We start from the raw sequence: 17414 nt of genomic DNA on the forward strand, positions 1-17414 counted from the left end.
AAAATCGCAGACGGGACAAAACGGAAAACACGGGCGCGTTGCGTTTTGCTCTAAGTCCAGCCGTGGTGTCAATATACCTTTTTAAAATCCATATAGCATGGTGGCCTTAGCCCAGGGTCTCCGTCCAGTCAGCGACGCTCTTCTGTCGTATCCACCGAGCGTTCAGCTGAATGCCTTCAAGGTTAGCGGTGCAATAGCAGCGAAACAACAATAGTAATTGTGCAAGTTTCATATATCAATGTACAGTAAAAATTCAACTATTTCTACAAGGACAGGCTTTACTTTCGTGCAATGCCGGTTCCCGTGACGAAGAGGTCTAACTTACTTTTTTTTTGTTAATTTCATCACACAAAGTGCATAATGCTATTGTCATCCATCACATGTGAGGTGACGCGCAAGAGGGAAAACCGTATGACATGCGTGGTTTTGCTAGTAGTCAGAAAACACGGCACTCTAGCTTTTATTTTTGTGGTAATAGCAATGTGCATTAAAGTTGAGCGCACATGTGCATCGTTCATGCCCGCGAGACATCGCTGGCGTGAACGTGAATGTAGAGTGAAATTATGGTTATTTCGGCAGCCCATGAGAGCGCCCCATACGGCATCAGCGAACACGTAGCGCGCTGTGAAGGCGTGACAATTCGTCCAAGTTCAACAACATTGCATCTCCGCCAAAAGTTTGAGCGGCCATTAAGGAAACGTACTCAAGTGCACTGTCGAAAATAACTCAACATGTTCATACTATTTTTCAGAAGAGTTGTATACTGTCACTGAACTGGTACGAAAGGCAGGGCCCTTCAATCGCCGCATAATCGCGAACATCGCACAGATGTGCTTATTTATTCCCTCAAAATATTTGCGGTAGATTTACTGACTCTATATAGAAACAGCGGAATGGCTTATAAACACCCATTCCACTTTATTTAAACCGATGAAAATGCGCCTTTCCTTATAGGTGCACAGCCAGTAGGCAACGCAGAGAAAAAAAAAAGAAACCGAAACACGCTCCACAATCCTCCGGACTATTTCGCGCATGAATACATGTGCCGAACCTCCACGCGCGTTATCTCTGCCGTCATACCGCCCCGCAGAGATTTGCTCGGTAGTTGCGTGAATGCGCCTCGTGTACGTGCTTCGGTGTACTCGAAATCGTTAAACATTTTTTTCTAAACACGCGCTTCGGTGAAGGGAGCGGCGTCAGCTGCAGTTTCAAGATGGAAAGTTGTTGCAGTAGTACTGCGATGGACCCTCGTTATCACGTTTTCTGTGGCGATCCAGCTGGAGAAGAAGTTGCGGCAATGTCCGTGTGTGAAGTGTTCTCGTCGCGTCGAGATGTCACACCCAGATACGCCCTGCCTCGTGAAATTGGGCACTACTCTCTACTTCAAGACGGTGAGGACTTTAAGTTCGTGGATGGAGACGGTGCAAAGAGGTACCTGCGAAGGCAGATTCCGTTTTGTCCCATGTGGAACCTGAACGACGGATACGCGAAAGCATCGCACGTCAATTGGATTAGCCTGACACCGGCAGAATGTGTACTCCGCTGGATTGTTCGCAACAAAGACAAGGCGGTGACACTTTCGACCAGTGAAGGGCAGTCGGAACGGTAAGTGCGCTCTCCTACGGTGTTATTATGAGTACTAATTCAAACATTGCATACGAAATACTTTGCTTACCTCTATCTATCTATCATCACTTGCGGTAGACCAAAATCAGTATGGGAAGGTAAAAGGGTTTGGTGATTTTGACATTCTCGTCGTAACATGAACAACGTGTAAATCCCGTCGCGTACGACGTCACACCACCTCCTCCAGACACGTATGGTACATACCAGTCACCCCGTATTCGCAATGTTCATAGACTGTCGCGCCGCCTGGCGATATTTAGGAGCGTCCTGTCTAGGATGATCAGTAGCAAACGTTCCTTTGTTCGGCTGTGCTAGCCTCCGTGTTAACGCGTTAGCAGGAAACGAACACAAACCACGTTTTACTATTCCTGCGTCAGTAAATATGCTGGACCAGCCGTGACACGATAAATTCAATTCGTTCTTGCGTGACTGGAAGCTTTCGTGATTACACAAGGCAACTCGCACGTTCGATCATATAGCCCGCAGAGTGCACATATCAGTTTTTCCAGATTTTCGAAGCCATTTTGGATAGTTAAGTATTATTGTCTGATCTTTGGATCCGAAAATTACCTTGTTTTACGTGTCTATAGCATTCACCAGTGATTTCGTAGTGCATAAATCACATAACATTCATTGTTCTCGGTATGTAGCGCAAGGTCGCGATTTGCTCTTCCAAACTTTGGCTAATGCTGCGCTGCTTGATTTTTAGGTTCTATGATAGATGGCAGCACACTTCAAGCGATTCGCTTCTTGCCGGGTGTCAGAGTGAATTGTTCTCCGCGCCTAGATGAGTGATGCCTTGTTGTTGTTGTGTGTGGTGAGTTGCGCGTTGTTAGTGTTATCAAAGTCGTTCGGCAGAGAGAATTCCTCAGAAAACTTTCAGTAGTGGTGTTCAAAGAAACCGTCTTGATGTCGAGGATTTGGTATGGTGGCTAGAATTGGGAGGTGACGCCAGCGCCCGCATATTCGCCGAGCGCGCGCGATCCTCGTTTTCAAGCGCCGCCGCGACGGCCACCACGGCGCTCCTGTCGGCATAGTGATGCGGGCGAAGCGCGCGCTCCGCGCTCTCTCGTCGACTCGCCGCTGGGTTCGCTGGTTCGCCTCTGGAAGCGTGTCTGGGTGTGTGCAGTTTTCCGCGTTGATGTCTCGCTTATGGCAAAATGTATTTAGTTGCTGACATGACAGTGTGAGTGCCGACCTTAGGATGAACTCCAGCACTACGAAAGCGAGGCAACGCCACTGCTTTGCTCCTGGCTGCACGAGCGGCTATGTGTCATCGAGGGAGCAAGGTCAGCGTGCTTCTCTTTTCTCTGTTCCCAAAGACCCTGCCCTCTTCGAAGCCTGGCAACGAGCCGTACCCCGTGCCGACAAGTCGTTGGACGTGAAGTCGGCGCTATGTGAGCTTCATTTCGACGAGCAGTTTATTGAGCGTTTTTACACGCATGTGATAAACGGCGAAACTGTTCAGATTCCCCGAGGGAAACCGGTGCTGAAATCTGACGCGGTGCCAACCATATTCCCAAATGTTCCTGCGTATCTTTCAAAGAAAGTGCCGAAGAAAAGGACGTCAAGAACATCCACTTGCGGCCTACCATCGAAAATTCGGCGTCAGGAACCAAGCACGTCTGCTTGCGAGGAGACAGCTGGCTCGTACAGCACAGAAAGCGACAGTAACCAAATACCTGTTCCGAATGTGCCCGCAATTCCCGACGTCCGCAAGTGTGGTCTTCCCAGCGCTTACTGGGCTCGACATCTAATTGCTGGAGCCGACAACGCCACGGTGTTTACAGTTTGCGCACTAGATGGTGACAAGTTGACTATTGACAAGTATGTGCTAATGACATCAGATGAAAACAAACTTCAAGCGACAGCTTTTGTGCAAGCCACAAAAATAAAGACCCTTGACATTACCGACATCGAAATGGCAGAAGAGTTGCTTCGCGACGTCGACTCCATGATACCATGCAGAGGGTTTGGTAAAACTGGTGAATTTGGAGTGAATTTAAAGTACAAGGAGAAGAATTTTGATGGCAGAACCTTCAGCCCATCTTGCCGTGGGGTTGCTCCAACGCCAGAAAAAGCCTGCCCACAATGCAAGCACCTCAGAAGACTACTCCTGAATCGTGAGTCCTACAGGCGAAGAAAAGGCAAAAATGTGGCCCAGTCCCAAAAGCTTTCATACAGGCTTAAGCTGCGAACAGCGCAAGCGAAAAGAAGTCGCCTGAGTGTCCTGCAGGCTAAATCACTCATCAAACAAATGAAAGGAAAGAATGCACGGAATGATTCTACAGCATTTGAAGAAGCGGTGAAGGCCCTACCCATTAAGCAGCAGCAACAAGTCAAGGCGTGCTTTGCTGCGGCTAAAAGAAAATCCACGAAAGGGATGAAGTATGAAAGTGAATGGGCTCTAGAGTGCCTTATTATGTCCATGAAAAGCCCACGCTTCTATGAGCATATACGCAAAAACAACATCATGACGTTGCCTTCTCGAACATCACTACGTCGATGTCTCAAGCGTTACAGGAGTGGATTCGGCCTGAGCGAAAAAGTGTTTGCTGCTGTGGCGGAAAAAACAAAATCTATGGACTTGTTCCAGCGCCATGGTGGGCTGTTAATTGTTGAGATTAAGCTATCTGAACACTTGAGCTTGGGAACCGATGGCACCATCGAAGGTTTTGTGGACCTTGGGAAGTTCACACCAGAGAGTGAGCGCTCCGTAGCATGTGACCATGGCCTTGTAGTATTGTTCGTGCCTTTTACAGGCACGTGGCACCAGATTATTTGTGTGTTCGCATCACGCAGCAATGTGAAGTCCGAGACGTTAGGCAAAATAATCCTCGAAGCAGTAGTCATGAGCGAAAACGCCGGTCTGCACGTAGACTTTATCACCACTGATGGAGCTGCGTGGAACAGAAGCATGTGGCACTCATTCGGCATACACGGCAGGAAAGAAAACACAGTATGTAGAAGGCAGCACCCTACAGACCCAGAACGTTTTCTGCACTTCATCTCGGACTTCCCACACCTTCTTAAATGTGTGAGGAACACCTTTGTTCGAACGGGCGTGAAACTGCCAGAAGGCCATGCCAGTGTTGACCCTATTGACTGTGCCCGGAAGCTTGATGAACAGCATGACACGACTCTCAAAGCCATGCCTCATATTAGCAAATCGGTTGTGCATCCCAATGGCTTTGAGAAAATGAGGGTAAATTATGCAGTGCGGCTTTACAGTGAAGAAGTCCTCAGAGGCCTTTTCTTGTACAATGCAACCATCGAAGAAAAGCATGGGAGCACAGCGGCGACAGTCAGCTTTGTGGAAAGAATGAGAAGGCTCATTGAGGCCATGACTTCAAGGTGCAGTTCGGGTGCACTTAAGCCTGGAGGGATGCACGAGAAGTGCATTCAAAACTTCTTGACTTACCTGGACGATTGGGAAACAGCTGCTGGCTCCGGAGGTTTCCTAAGCCGCAGTACAGCCGAGGGGCTTCGTGTTACCTTATCAAGCACGCTACACCTTCTCCGCTACCTGACGATGAAGTTGAACTTCAGCTATATGATGACATGCCGCTTGAGTCAGGACCCCCTGGAGAGGCTGTTTGGAATCGTCCGACAAATGTCTGGATGCAATGATCATCCGACTGCCTCCCAGTTCCTAATCTCGGTCAACACTTTGAGCTTCCAGAATTTGGCAAAACCACCGAAAGGAAGCAATGTGTCCTCAGGACTGCTGAGAAGTCTGCTGGGATCTGACAACGGAAAGGACCTCACTCCTCGGAGGAAATTAGACGAGCTTCTTGACGTAGGAAACCTTGCCGAAGCACATGAAGTGCTCAATGAATACGGCCACGGCACCGAGCATGCAGACATGGTCGTGCAAAGCAGCGATGCCAGACTCATATTCTACATGGCTGGATATGTGGCAAGAAAAAGCGTTGCAAGCACCAAATGTGCAGAGTGCAGCCAGCAGCTCCTACAAGGCGAGAACGATCCATCTCCAGCTGCAGCATCCCTCACGGCTGCTGTTGACCGAGGAGGCCTGCTGTACCCATCAGTCAAGCTCAATGAACTCGTGACCACTCTCGAGAACACTTTTACCCACTGCTTCAGTGTTACAGAAGTCAAACCTGACAGCATCATGGACTTGGTTTCCTTCTTGCAGTTAAGAAAGCTTACACTTGTTGGCTGCCCTGACCACAGTATGTCCCTCACAAACAAAATTATCAAGTTTTATGTTCTTACTAGGCTCCACTTTCATGTCAAAGCCCAGAACAGCAAACGAAACGCTAAGCAGGAAAGAATGAAATTGCTGAAGCTTAGACGCGTGCTCTGAGTTTGATATTGTAACTTTAAGCTCTATTGATTTTTTTTTTGCCGAGTGGAAAGTGATTGTATGCCTCTTATTACTTAGTGCCAAGCGATGCGCTGTCTGTGTGCAATGTTTCAATGTTTTTAACTACTCCCGAGCGTATGTAAATGTGCGTATTTTTCATTTTATTTTATTTTACCCTGTATTCCATGATGTGCAATAGATCTTCCTAATAATATGATGTGCAATAAATATTTGTTTTATTTTCCTCGCCCAGAACTTTGGTAATATTTTTTTTAAAAAAACGCCGTCGCCTTGCACTCCAAAACACTGCAGGGATATGCGAACGAAAGCTTTAATTTGCGCAGATTCAACGTCACAGAAGTCTTGCAGCGGCAGCCAATTTCTTTTAATGCTTGAAATGGCGTTCTATCAGCCATCGTCACAGTGAGTTATCTGAATTGCCAATTTATCTGAATCATGCTTCAGCAACAGCATCTTTGAAAGGTCCGCGAGCTCAAGGCGCGCGCGCGTAACTAGCATCACCATTCCGCCGACAGCGCCACCGCCGCGCTGCTCGAAACGAAGGAGCGGCTCCGAGCTCCCGTTGGCGTCACCTCCCAATTCTAGCCACCATAGATTTGGCAAGGCTCCCTTTGGCGTTGCATACCCCAGTTGCCGGACATTGGGGTGGTTCCTGCCAGACTGCCGCCAGATTTGCCAAAGAAATATGTCCCTGTAGTTGTGGTTTCTTCGTGTGCGTGCGGTGTCGTCCACGGTGCCTTTCGCGAGTGCGTGAGCGACGGTGGCCGTTTTAATTACCGAAATGAACATGCAATGCGCGTTGCAGAAGTCGGGGCACGTTCTCTTGCTGTGTGTGCAGCTGTAAAAGTAAGAGATCATGTCTCAGAGGAAGGGATTCAGCAACGCGTCTTCCGCCGTGCCTTTCGCGAGTTCGTGTGCGGCGAAACGACCAGCAAGGTTCTGTTTGGCGTCTCATACCCCAGTTGGCAGATTTTGGGGTCGCTGTTGCCACACTGCCGCCAAAATTGGCAGAGAAATGTCTCCTGTAGTTGTGGCTTCTTTGAGGGTTTGGTGTTGTCCGCGGTGCATTTTGCGAGTGCGTGAGCTACATTGGCGAGGCGTTTCGCGAGTGCGTGTGCGATGAACTTGTTCGCGAGTGTGTGTGCGACGTAATTAACTGAATTATCCGCGCGTTGCATAAGTGGGGATGCGTTCTCTCTCTGTATCTACCATGAGTGATCAGCGTGCAGTGAGAGATGTCTGCTTATTTTTATACTGCGCTCTCGAGCTGAGGTACAACAAACATTCATTATTTATAATGTTGGTCGTTTGTGCTTAATATAGGTGCAGCCCTGCAGGCGACGGTGGCTCGTCGGGTGGGGCCCCATATTCAGGTACTCGCGAGTCGCGCTTCATTCGCTCCAACTGCTGCAATAAAGCAGCCTTCCAGGCATATATAGCTGTAGCATATCCGATGTACCCCAAATATGCAGCCTTGGCACGTTTATTCTTCATGTGTACACGAGTCCGAACGATATGTCTTGTGCTGACACAGCTAAGGGAAGCGTAGCGTCCTGGTCGTGGCGCTTGGTGACGCGGCATGATGTGTGAAAAAAAAAAAGACAGCATATCCGCAGGGTGAATAATGAAGAGTGGAGCGAAGCATCCGTCCGTCCATTCGTTCTTGCTTCCGTCCGTCTGTGGGACCGTCTGTGCGTCCATCCGCCCGTCCATGCGTGCGTCTGTTTGTGCGTCCGCACGTTCATCCGTGCGTCCGTCAATACATCTGTCTGTGCGTTCGTTCATTCGAAGGCCGTAGGTTCGATTCCTACTCACGGAGTTAATTTTTCTCCCACTTTTCTTCATATTTACATCACATTGGTTCTTCACGCAATATAATGAGATCTAAAAGACAATAATGCCAAGTATAGGGGAAGTTATTAGATCGAATGGTAATGTAACTGTGAAGGAAGAAAAGTGGGTGAAAGATAACTTGCCGTGAGCAGGAACCGCACCTGCGACATTCAATAATATATATATATATATATATATATATATATATATATATATATATATATATATATATCATGCGCTCAAAAGTCGCGGGTGCGTTGCAGAGCCCGAAAGGCATCACGTTGAACTTATATAGCCCGTCGGGAGTTGCGAATGCCGTTTTCTCCCTATCGTCTTTATGCATGGGGATCTGCCAGTACCCAGCACCTCCACCACGTATGAAGTCTTGGTAGTCTTAGCTGCGTCGGCGTTCATTTGAGGAAAGACCTCGAAAAACGAAAGGGCAGAGCCGGTACACAGACGATGACGATGATGATGACCCAGAGTGTGGCAATGAGGACAAAGTGACAAGCTGATGATGGTGATTGTGATAATGCAGGGATGATGACGATGTAAGTAACAAATGCCCACACTATATATATATATATATATATATATATATATATATATATATATATATATATAATAAAGGAAAGAAGTGTATACGTAAGGGCTCGTTTTTCCGTGTTTTAACGCAATATTAATGAGATCTAACAGACAGTGTTGCCAAGGAATGTACAGGGGAAGTTATTAGAACCAATGGAATGTGAATAAGAAGAAAGAAGAAAGAAAAGTGGATGAAAAAATAACCAGCCGTGAGCAGGAATCGAACTTACGACCTTCGAGTAACGCGTTCGATGCTCTAACCACTGAGCTATCACAGCGGCCTTCCCTCCATCCACTTTTTTGGGTTTATATGTGAATTTAGAAGTAGGAGTGACAGTCAGCGCCATCCATAAGCCAAACGACGAGTGTGAAAACACTCTTATGCGCATGTTTGGCGTCACGTAGCACGTGAAATTATTATGAGCGGGCAGCTGATTAATTGTCCCTCTTATACAACCTAAACACATCAAGTCTGCCAGTACAAGACCCTCGTTCAATGAAATAAGGGAAAGAAGTGTACACCTCAGGGCTCGTTTTTCCGTGTTTTATCACAATATTAATGAGATCTAACAGACAGTAATGCCAAGGAATGTACAGGGGAAGTTAGTAGAACCAATGGAATGTGAATAAGAAGAAAGAAAAGTGGATGAAAAAATAACCAGCCGTGAGCTGGAATTGAACCTACGACCTTAGAATAACGCGTTCGATGCTCTAACCACTGAGCTATCACAGCGGCCTTCCCTCCATCCACTTTTTTGGGTTTATATGTGAATTTAGAAGTAGGAGTGACAGTCAGCGCCATCTATAAGCCAAACGACGAGTGTGAAAACACTCTTATGCGCATGTTTGGCGTCACGTAGCACGTGAACTTATTATGAGCGGGCAGCTGATTAATTGTCCCTCTTATACAACCTAAACACACCAAGTCTGCCAGTACGAGACCCTCGTTCAATGAAATGAGGGAAAGAAGTGTACACCTAAGGGCTCGTTTTTCCGTGTTTTAACACAATAATAATGAGATCTAACAGACAGTAATGCCAAGGAATGTACAGGGGAAGTTAGTAGAACCAATGGAATGTGAATAAGAAGAAAGAAAAGTGGATGAAAAAATAACCAGCCGTGAGCAGGAATCGAACCTACAACCTTCGAATAACGCGTTCGATGCTCTAACCACTGAGCTATCACAGCGGCCTTCCCTCCGTCCACTTTTTTGGGTTTATATGTGAATTTAGAAGTAGGAGTGATAGTCAGCGCCATCCATAAGCCAAACAACGAGTGTGAAAACACTCTTATGCGCATGTTTGGCGTCACGTAGCACGTGAAATTATTATGAGCGGGCAGCTGAATAATTGTCCCTCTTATACAACCTAAACACACCATGTCTGCCAGTACGACAGACTTGGTGTTGTTAGGTTTGGCCTGGAGATTCATCTGAGCAGACGCCTTTGTGCGTAAGCAGATCCACTAGTGAGGCTCTTAATCCCTTCGGCGCCCAGTCTGACAGACGCCGTCGAAGATTTGAGCAATTATCCAGATCAAGCAGCAAGCAAAGGCGAGTTCCCGTCCTTCAAATGCGGACCCTTTTGTCGTCCCTTCAAGCAGAAGCGGTGACTAATGGACTCGGCGACTCATCGGGCAACGGGAAAGCTGGCGTGACCAGCGACAGAGTTGACGGCGGAGCGGCGCTTCTTTAATCCTCAGTCAAGTAGCCGACCGGCCGACTGCCTATGCCCGCCAGGCATTGTCCCTTCTGGCCTGAGGAGGAGACGTCGTGGCGCCGCGACGCCACGATGAAAGAGGGCAACAGGGACGGCGTCTTCCTGAAAGAGACCGTGACGGACACCGCAGATCGCCCCGCTAATTGGGCGAGCTGTGCGGTGGACCCTTTGAAGTAGGCGGCCAGGATCGTGGGAACTCTCGACAAACGGCACACACACGACGAGGAAGAGCCCTGCTGGTGCCACCACAGTGCAGTGTTCACGTGGACCGGGCATGCTCGCCCCCCTTACCTGTGTGTGCGTGATTGGTGTTCGACTCGGGAGAGGAGGAGCCCGACAGGGCATAAAACGACGCCGCAGAGTGCTGGACGTCGCTCTGAACTATGTATCCTTTAACCACGACGCTCGTGGTTTGGGAAACCACTATCCCTTCTTTTCTGTAAATATGTGTAAATAGTCCCTTAAACCCCTGTTTTGTTCTCGTATCCTCCGCGACCTTCCTTCCTTCGTCGACCTTTACAGTGTGTACTGGCAGACTCTGTGTGTTTAGGTTGTATAAGAGGGACAATTAATCAGCTGCCCGCTCATAATAATTTCACGTGCTACGTGACGCCAAACATGCGCATAAGAGTGTTTTCACACTCGTCGTTTGGCTTATAGATGGCGCTGACTGTCACTCCTACTTCTAAATTCACATATAAACCCAAAAAAGTGGATGGAGGGAAGGGCGCTGTGATAGCTCAGTGGTTAGAGCATCGAACGCGTTTTTCGAAGGTCGTAGGTTCGATTACTGCTCACGGCTGGTTATTCTTTCATCCACTTTTCTTTCTTCTTATTCACATTTCATTGGTTTTTATAACTTCCCTTGTATATTCCTTGGCATTACTGTCTGTTAGATCTTAATGATATATATATATATATAAATATGAAAGTAGATGCGTTTTCACATAACTGTTTATTGTGCCGACGTTTCCTCGGGAACCCCGTCTTTTTCAAGGCATAATACTATTTACACATGTTCCATGTCTTCTTATATCCTGTAGAGACAGGAGGGGAGGTGTCAAAAGAGAGAAAAAAAAGAAACAGTGAAACGGGAGGACAAACATTAAATAAAATATAGAAAATCTAGGAGAAGAAGCAAGACCGACACGGCATAATTAGAAAGGGGCAGCATTTCAACAGAGTAAAGCAGAGGTAGATAAGCAATGTCATCATTGTCAACAATACCTCCCCCGCACCCACTCTTCCCCAAGTGGGCAGGGTGCCGCCGTTCTTGTATTTCACCTTTCCGTGTAGTCCGCTGGCAGCTCGTTCCTCTTTGAAGTGTATGACAAGTTAATGGGGAGGGCTTAAGCGCTTTGAGTGCGTGCAGGTGGCGGCGGGATGAGCGAAAAAGCCGGTGAATGAGGCACCGCCTTCGATATTCATTATATGCATTGGCTCCTTGTCAGTGAAGGAACAGAATGTGCGTTAAAAATTACAGAAGGAAAAAAAAGAGAACAGGGGGGGGGGGAGACTGCACGACATCCGAGACAGTCACCACACAGTTGCGGCTCACTGGGAAGACATGCGCGCATGTATGAAAAAGTTAACGAAACCACCTAGCTGTCAGCTCCTTGTCAGTGAAGGAACAGAATGTGTGTTGAAACTTAAAGAAGAGAAAGAAAAAAAAAGAAAAAAAAAGGGGGGAGCCGCACGACATCCGGGACCACTTATCTGTGCGTTCCGGCTGTGCTTGATGAGGCAAATCATTTCTATGTTGACAGATGCATAGGCCAAAAGCTTTGTTTGCGGGTAATATTATTGTCGTAATGAAACCGGACTGATTAGAGAGAAGCGTTTGCGTCTTTTAGCGGTCGTAACGCAGACAGAGTGCCTGGGTGTTCATTTATTCCGTATTTTATTGTGTTAAATTTGTAGATAAAATAAGATTCCCGTTGTTCCCGTTCTCTGATTGTTCGAAAGTTGTTTTCTAGTAGTGTAACCCTGATGTCATCAAAGCTGTGGTCTTTTAATGTGCAGTGTTTTGAAAGTGGAAGGCCTGGCAGAGATCGTACATGTGCCCGATGGTTGTTGAATCTAATTCTAAATGGAGTGTCTGTCTGGCCCACGTATTGCTTGTTACATACCCCACATTCCAGGAGGTATATGACGTTGTCTGAGTCATGGTCTAGTGCACCTCTTATCTTGTACTTAAAATCCGAGTGGGCGCTTTTCGCCACTGTCATTGTCTGCATGTGTTCGCATACCCTGCATCTGCTTTTTCCGCAAGGGTGACACCCAATTTGAGGTTTCACACCTATCTTGGAATTTATTAACTGATCCTTTATATTTTTCGGCCTTCTGTATACAACACAAGGAGGAGAAGTGAAAATTTTGGATAGTCGCACGCTCTGTTCCAATATGTTAAAGTGTTTTCTTAGGACCTTGTTTATGTTCGGTGGGTTGCTCGTGAAAGTTAATAGCAAGTTTTTGTTGCGGTGTTGGTCGGCGTTTCTCTGGTGGTTGAGAAGAATCTGGCGGTCCAGATTTTCAGCTTTTTTGATGGCGTCATCGATGATAGCTGGCGGGTATTCTTGATTAAGGAGTACTTCGCGCATATGTGTGCTGTTTTTGTGGAATTCCTCAGTGCGGGAGCAGATTCGTCGAAATCTGTGTGCTTGGGAATAGGGAATGCTGGTCTTGCAATGTCGCGGGTGGCAGCTTTTGAAGTGCAGGTATTGTTGCCTGTCTGTAGGTTTTCTGTATACGTTAGTTACCAACGCACCATCGTCAACTCGAATGAGTACATCAAGAAAGTTTATTTCAGTGTTAGAGTAGGTGTGTGTAAAATAAATGCTGGGGTGTACCTGGTTGAATGCCTGTATGAATTTGAGGAGCTCGTTTTCCGAATGTGTCCAAATTATGAATATATCATCTAGGTACCGTTTATAGAGTAATGGTTTGATACTACAAGATGAAAGAAAATTGGACTCTATGTGGTGCATGAATATGTAGCGTAGTTTGGGGCCATTCTTGTACCCATTGCCGTACCGCTGATTTGAAGATAGTACTGGTTGTTAAATTCAAAGCTGTTCAAATCGAGTGCAAGTCTTGTGAAGATTTCAATTACTTTTTTGCTTGGATAAGCGACAGCGTTGTGTGTGCCATACGATTCAACAAGCGCCCTTACAACATCGTCATGTGGGATATTTGTGTAGAGTGAGCTAACATCCAATGTTACGAGAAATGCACCGTCTGGAATTTTCACGTCTGCTATTTCCCGAAGGAAGTGGTTTGTGTCTCGCAAAAAGGACCCATGTGTGGGTGGTATGTCTTTTATTAAAGAATCAATATAACTGGAAATGGGTTCCGTTAACGTTCCCGTGCCTGATATAATGGGTCTGCCAGGGTTATTCTCTTTATGAATCTTTGGCAGCATGTAAAAACGACCAGGCGCCGAATGTACCGTAATAAGTGCCTTTTTAAGCTTTGAATTAATGGCGCCTTCAAGTGTGAGATTCTCTAGGGTTGTTACAATGATCTTTTTGTGCTCCGTGGTAGGGTCAAAGTCGAGGTGTTTGTAGAATTGTTTGTTATTTAGTTGTCGCTTGCCTTCCTCAATGTAGTCCGATCTATTCAGAACAACAATCGCGCCTCGTTTGTCTGCTGGTTTAATGACGAGATCTTCGCAGTTGCTCAACGTGAGTAGTGCCTCTTTTTCTCTTTTTGATATGTTATTCATGCTTGGTTTGTGCACTTTGTACGCATGTATAACATCTTTTTGAACCGCGTCTATATAGATATCCAGATGTCGATCTCTGTTGGCGTGTGGGGTCTATTGTTGTCCGATTACCCCACGAAAAAGTGCGTTATCTTTTTCGGGTTTATCAAAGAGTTATTCCTCCAATCGTAAATTTCGTGCGAAGTTGTCTAGGTCTTTTAGGAGCGTGAATTCATCATACCTTCCGTTGCCAGGGCAGAATGTAAGTCCGCGTGATAGTATACTCAATTTTTCTTTGCCTAGTTCTTTGTCGGAAAGGTTAATAACGTTTGGCTCTTTTTTGGGGTGTGGTGGCAAATTTTTTTGAACGTGAGATGATTTGGTATTTCTTCCGTAAGCAGCAGTGGGTATAGCTTGTGACACATTGTCCCGCGCGAATTTCTTCCTCTTAAGTTTTTCAATTTCCTCCGTTTTTTTTGTGCTCAAATACGTCTAGTTCTTTAGTTTCCCACTTCGAAAGAGAAAACTTGTTTCTTAAATACCGCTCCTCGTCTGTCAGTGCGTTTAGAGTCTTTCTATAGTGTTCGATGGTGACCTTCGTTAGCTCTTGTGTGGCGTGATGAAGAATTTCGTTCCACCGTTTCATTTCCCCTTCGGCGAAGTTATGCATCGATGGTGTTAGCGACAAGCACAGCCCCTTCGGAGCCGTACCCGCCAGTACATATTGCTCGAGGCTTCGCACGTGAAGTTCGTGCCGTATTCTTTTGTCAACCACTTTTCTAAGTTTAAGAAAATTTGGACCCGTTCTATGGCCCAGTTCATCTGAAACGGACGGAGTTTGCCCACTCGCACAGCCAGTATGTCACTTTGCACAGACGCGGCGAATAGAGCCGCAAGGTGCCCGGAGGTCGTTCCTGGTTTGGGTTGGAGCTCCATCCCGTTGTGCCTCCCGTGACGAGCTGGCCTGTAGACGCCTGCTGTTGGCTGCTGGTGGTTGCTGCTTGTTCGTTGATGATGTTGGCTGCTGATTTTTTCTTGCGGGTGGTTTATTCTGGCCACTCGTTGCTGTTGATTTTGGTACAGCTGGCCGTTGTTGTTGGCCCGGATTACCCTTCGTCATCGTTTCCGGGGTGTGTGTTGTAGGCGTCGACGACAGCCGTGGCAAGCTTCATGGCAGTTGTGCACTCGGTGAGGGGGGTCCCGACGGGGTATGCTGGCCTGGAGAAGGGGCAGCAGCTGTTTCTGGGGCTGCTGGGTTCATATTCTTCTCTTTGCCGCCTCGACAGGTGGCATCGGAAGAGTCACGCCGCAGTGCTTGGGAGTAGGATGGCGTCTCCCGAAGCTCGTACGCCCCCGCCTCTGGTTGTGGCGCGTGTTCCAGCCAGTTGTTGATGTATGGCTGCCGTAAGTCGAGGCAAGCGACAACTAAATAACAAACAATTCTACAAACACCTCTACTTTGACCATACCACGGAGCACAAAAAGATCATTGTAACAATCCTAGAGAATCTCACACGTGAAGGCGCCATTAATTCAAAGCTTAAAAAGGCACTTATTACGGTACATTCAGCGCCTGGTCGTTTTTACATGCTGCCGAAGATTCATAAAGAGAATAACCCTGGCAGACCCATTATATCAGGCACGGGAACGTTAACGAAACCCATTTCCAGTTATATTGATTCTTTAATAAAAGACATACCACCCACACATGAGTCCTTCTTGCGAGACACAAACCACTTCCTTCGGGAAATAGCAGACGTGAAAATTCCAGATGGTGCATTTCTCGTAACATTGGATGTTAGCTCACTCTACACAAATATCCCACATGACGATTGTGAAAGGGCGCTTGTTGAATCGTATGGCACACACAACCCTGTCGCTTATCCAAGCAAAAAAGTAATTGAAATCTTCACAAGACTTGTACTCGATTTGAACAGCTTTGAATTTAACAACTAGTACTATCTTCAAATCAGCGGTACTGCAATGGGAACAAGAATGGCCCCAAACTACGCTAACATATTCATGCACCACATAGAGTCCAATTTTCTTTCATCTTGTAATATCAAACCATTACTCTATAAACGGTACCTAGATGATATATTCATAATTTGGACACATTCGGAAAACGAGCTCCTCAAATTCATACAGGCATTCAACCAGGTACACCCCAGCATTTATTTTACACACACCTACTCTAACACTGAAATAAACTTTCTTGATGTACTCATTCGAGTTGACGATGGTGCGTTGGTAACTAACGTATACAGAAAACCTACAGACAGGCAACAATACCTGCACTTCAAAAGCTGCCACCCGCGACATTGCAAGACCAGCATTCCCTATTCCCAAGCACACAGATTTCGACGAATCTGCTCCCGCACCGAGGACTTCCACAAAAACAGCACACATATGCGCGAAGTACTCCTTAATCAAGAATACCCGCCAGCTATCATCGATGACGCCATCAAAAAAGCTGAAAATCTGGACCGCCAGATTCTTCTCAACCACCAGAGAAACGCCTACCAACACTGCAACAAAAACTTGCTATTAACTTTCACGAGCAACCCACCGAACATAAACAATGTCCTAAGAAAACACTTTAACATATTGATACAGAGGGTGCGACTATCCAAAATTTTCACTTCTCCTCCTTGTGTTGTATACAGAAGGCCGAAAAATATAAAGGATCATTTAATAAATTCCAAGATAGGTGTGAAACCTCAAATTGGGTGTCACCCTTGCGGAAAAAGCAGATGCAGGGTATGCAAACATATGCAGACAACGACAGTGGCGAAAAGCACCCACTCAGATTTTAAGCACAGGATAAGAGGTGCACTAGACTGTGACTCAGACAACGTCATATACCTCCTGGAATGTGGGGTATGTAACAAGCTATACGTGGGCCAGACAGACACTGCGTTTAGAATTAGATTCAACAACCATCGGGCACATGTACGATCTCTGCCAGGCCTTCCACTTTCAAAACACTGCACATTGAAAGACCACAGCTTTGATGACATCAGGGTTACACTACTAGAAAACAACTTTCGAACAATCAGAGAACGGGAACAACGGGAATCTTATTTTATCTACAAATTTAACACGATAAAATACAGAATAAATGAACACCCAGGCACTCTGTCTGCGTTACGACCGCTAAAAGACGCAAACGCTTCTCTCTAATCAGTCCGGTTTCATTACGACAATAATATTACCCGCTAACAAAGCTTTTGGCCTATGCATCTGTCAACATAGAAATGATTTGCCTCATCAAGCACAGCCGGAACGCACAGATAAGTGGTCCCGGATGTCGTGCGGCTCCCCCCTTTTTTTTCTTTTTTTTTTCTTTCTCTTCTTTAAGTTTCAACGCACATTCTGTTCCTTCACTGACAAGGAGCTGACAGCTAGGTGGTTTCGTTAACTTTTTCATACATGCGCGCATGTCTTCCCAGTGAGCCGCAACTGTGTGGTGGCTGTCTCGGATGTCGTGCAGTCTCCCCCCTCCCCCCCTGTTCTTTTTTTTTCCTTCTTTAATTTTTAACGCAAATTCTGTTCCTTCACTGACAAGGAGCCAACGCATATAATGAATATCGATGGC

The 17414-nt window shown here is 46.5% G+C and overlaps 1 protein-coding gene across 2 annotated transcripts in view; it reads left to right on the forward strand.

Moving 5' to 3' along the window:
- The first annotated feature begins 1070 nt into the window (after positions 1–1070).
- Positions 1071–17414, forward strand: part of LOC142787008 (decapping and exoribonuclease protein-like) — a 123003-nt gene continuing 106659 nt past the window's right edge. For both annotated transcript variants that reach the window (XM_075884625.1, XM_075884626.1), the window contains exon 1: positions 1071–1605. In XM_075884625.1, the coding sequence (XP_075740740.1) occupies positions 1214–1605 (392 nt within the window). In that variant the 5' untranslated portion in view covers positions 1071–1213. The remainder of the gene's footprint in view (positions 1606–17414) is intronic.

The sequence above is a fragment of the Rhipicephalus microplus genome, unplaced genomic scaffold (genome assembly GCF_043290135.1).
Source record: "Rhipicephalus microplus isolate Deutch F79 unplaced genomic scaffold, USDA_Rmic scaffold_41, whole genome shotgun sequence".
Classification (NCBI taxonomy): Eukaryota; Metazoa; Arthropoda; class Arachnida; order Ixodida; family Ixodidae; genus Rhipicephalus; species Rhipicephalus microplus.